Below are 2,117 nucleotides of genomic sequence, written 5' to 3' on the forward strand. Positions count from 1 at the left end.
GGCTTCAGATCGGCTCAGCTCCAACCATTGTGGTCACTTGGGGAGTGATTCATTGGATGAAAGATCTTCTTCTCTGTCTCTCCTCTCTGTATATCTGACTTTCCATGAAAAATAAATAAATCTTTTTTTTAAAAAAGTTCTGCCAAGAGGGCCCATGTGGCTAATACAAAGAATTTTATTGTATAGTCTGCGCTACAACTCTATGGCAGTACAGATTGGTCATAAATAAATTGGCTTCTTCCAAGATTATCCAAAAATGGTCATTCTTTTTATCTGACTATGTATTTAACATGTTTCTGAGGAGTTTCTTTTTTGATGTTTGTTCAGTGCATTCTCTAACGTGTCGTGCAGGGCCTTCCTTGCCCATGACAGAGCTGTGCCATGTCAGCGGCTGGGGAGGAGGAGACAGCACCAGCAGAGTCGTCGGGATTCTCAGATTTGAGTGACTCAGAACTTGTGGAGTTTCTAGAACTGGAAGACTCCCAAGGGTCAGGTGCTTCAGGTAGCAAGCCTGGCCCATCTTCTGAACTGCCTGGGAAGGATGGCAAGGCCGTAAGCCTGCAGGACTGCGAGAAGCAACCGGCTGCCTCATCCCCCATGCAGAGATTCCACCTGCAGTATCTGTACGTCACTGACCTGTCCACTCAGAGCTGGTGCGAGCTGCAAACGGCATATGGAAAGGAGCTTCCTGGTTTCGTGACACCAGAGAAGGCAGCTGTTTTGGACACTGGTACTAGCATCCACCTGGCTAGAGAATTAGAACTTCATGATCTTGTGACTGTCCCCGTCACCACTCGGGAAGATGCCTGGGCAGTTAAGTTTCTGAACATTCTCTCAATGATTCCTACCCTGCAGTCAGCAGGGCGCATCCGAGAGTTCCCAGTGTTTGCAGAGGTGGAGGGGGTGCTTCTTGTCGGGGTAATTGATGAACTGCATTACACAGCCAAGGGGGAACTGGAACTGGCGGAGCTCAAGACACGCAGGCGCCCGGTGCTGCCTCTGGAAGCTCAGAAAAAGAAAGATTGTTTTCAAGTCAGCCTGTACAAATATATCTTTGATGCCATGGTGCAAGGAAAAGTGACCCCCACGAACCTTATCCACCATACAAAGTTGTGTCCAGACAAGCCCCTGGGGCCTTCGGTGCAGAGGCATGCCCGGCAGGGAGGTTTTTCTGTGAAATCTCTGGGTGATCTCATGGAATTGGTGTTCTTATCTCTCACCCTGTCCGACCTCCCAGCCATTGATATTCTAAAGATTGAATACATTCACCAGGAGACTGCCAGTCTGTTGGGTACAGAAATTGTAGCCTTTGAAGAGAATGAGGTGAGAGGCCGGGTGCAGCATTACATGGCCTACTGGAGGGGCCAGCGGGAGCCTCAAGGAGTTGACATAGAAGAGGCTTGGAAGTGCCGCACGTGCAACTATACAGACATCTGCACATGGAAGAAGGGTGGTGGAGTGCTCGGCTCCTCGCTGGAGCCCCAAGCCAAAAAAGCCAGATGAATAGAATGTATGCTTTTGGGAATGCTGACGCTTTCCATTTACCTGGATAAAAGAGAACCCATTTCTAAGCAATGCTTTCATGGAGAATGTTCTCATATTGGTTCTTCTTATATGGCCACAATCTCTAGCCACATCCAAGTCCAGGAGCAAGGCTCAGGGATGAGTGGGAGAGATACAGATTACCTATGGAGATTTGTCATGGGTTATCAAGAAGGTGGATGTTCATACGGCTACAGCAAGGTATCTCTCTACAAATGCCATTTTCCTTTAAAAAAAGGAGTCTCGGGCCCGGCACGGTGGCGCAAGTGGTTAAAGGTCCTCGCCTTGCACGCCCGGGATCCCAGATGGGCACCGGTTCTAATCCCGGCAGCCCCGCTTCCCTTCCAGCTCCCTGCCTGTGGCCTGGGAAAGCAGTCGAGGATGGCCCAAACCTTTGGGACCCTGCACCCACGTGGGAGACCCGGAAGAGGCTCCTGGCTTCGGATCGGCATAGAATCGGCCCGTTGCGCTCACTTGGGGAGTGAATCATCGGACGGAAGATCTTCCTCTCTGTCTCTCCTCTCTGTATATCCGCCTTTCCAATGAAAAAATAATAAAAAAAATAAATCTTTAAA

General features: G+C 49.5%; 1 protein-coding gene across 1 annotated transcript; it reads left to right on the forward strand.

The window, feature by feature from the left end:
• Positions 1 to 283: 283 nt before the first annotated feature.
• On the forward strand, positions 284 to 1,773 carry LOC121156377 (exonuclease V-like). Its single transcript, XM_040979999.1, has one exon. It carries the CDS (start codon positions 382 to 384, stop codon positions 1,501 to 1,503), a length of 1,122 nt encoding a protein of 373 aa, XP_040835933.1. The 5' UTR covers positions 284 to 381; the 3' UTR covers positions 1,504 to 1,773.
• Positions 1,774 to 2,117: the final 344 nt, after the last annotated feature.

Source organism: Ochotona curzoniae, unplaced genomic scaffold, assembly GCF_017591425.1.
Source record: "Ochotona curzoniae isolate NIBS_2020 unplaced genomic scaffold, NIBS_Ocur_1.0 contig_3407, whole genome shotgun sequence".
Classification (NCBI taxonomy): Eukaryota; Metazoa; Chordata; class Mammalia; order Lagomorpha; family Ochotonidae; genus Ochotona; species Ochotona curzoniae.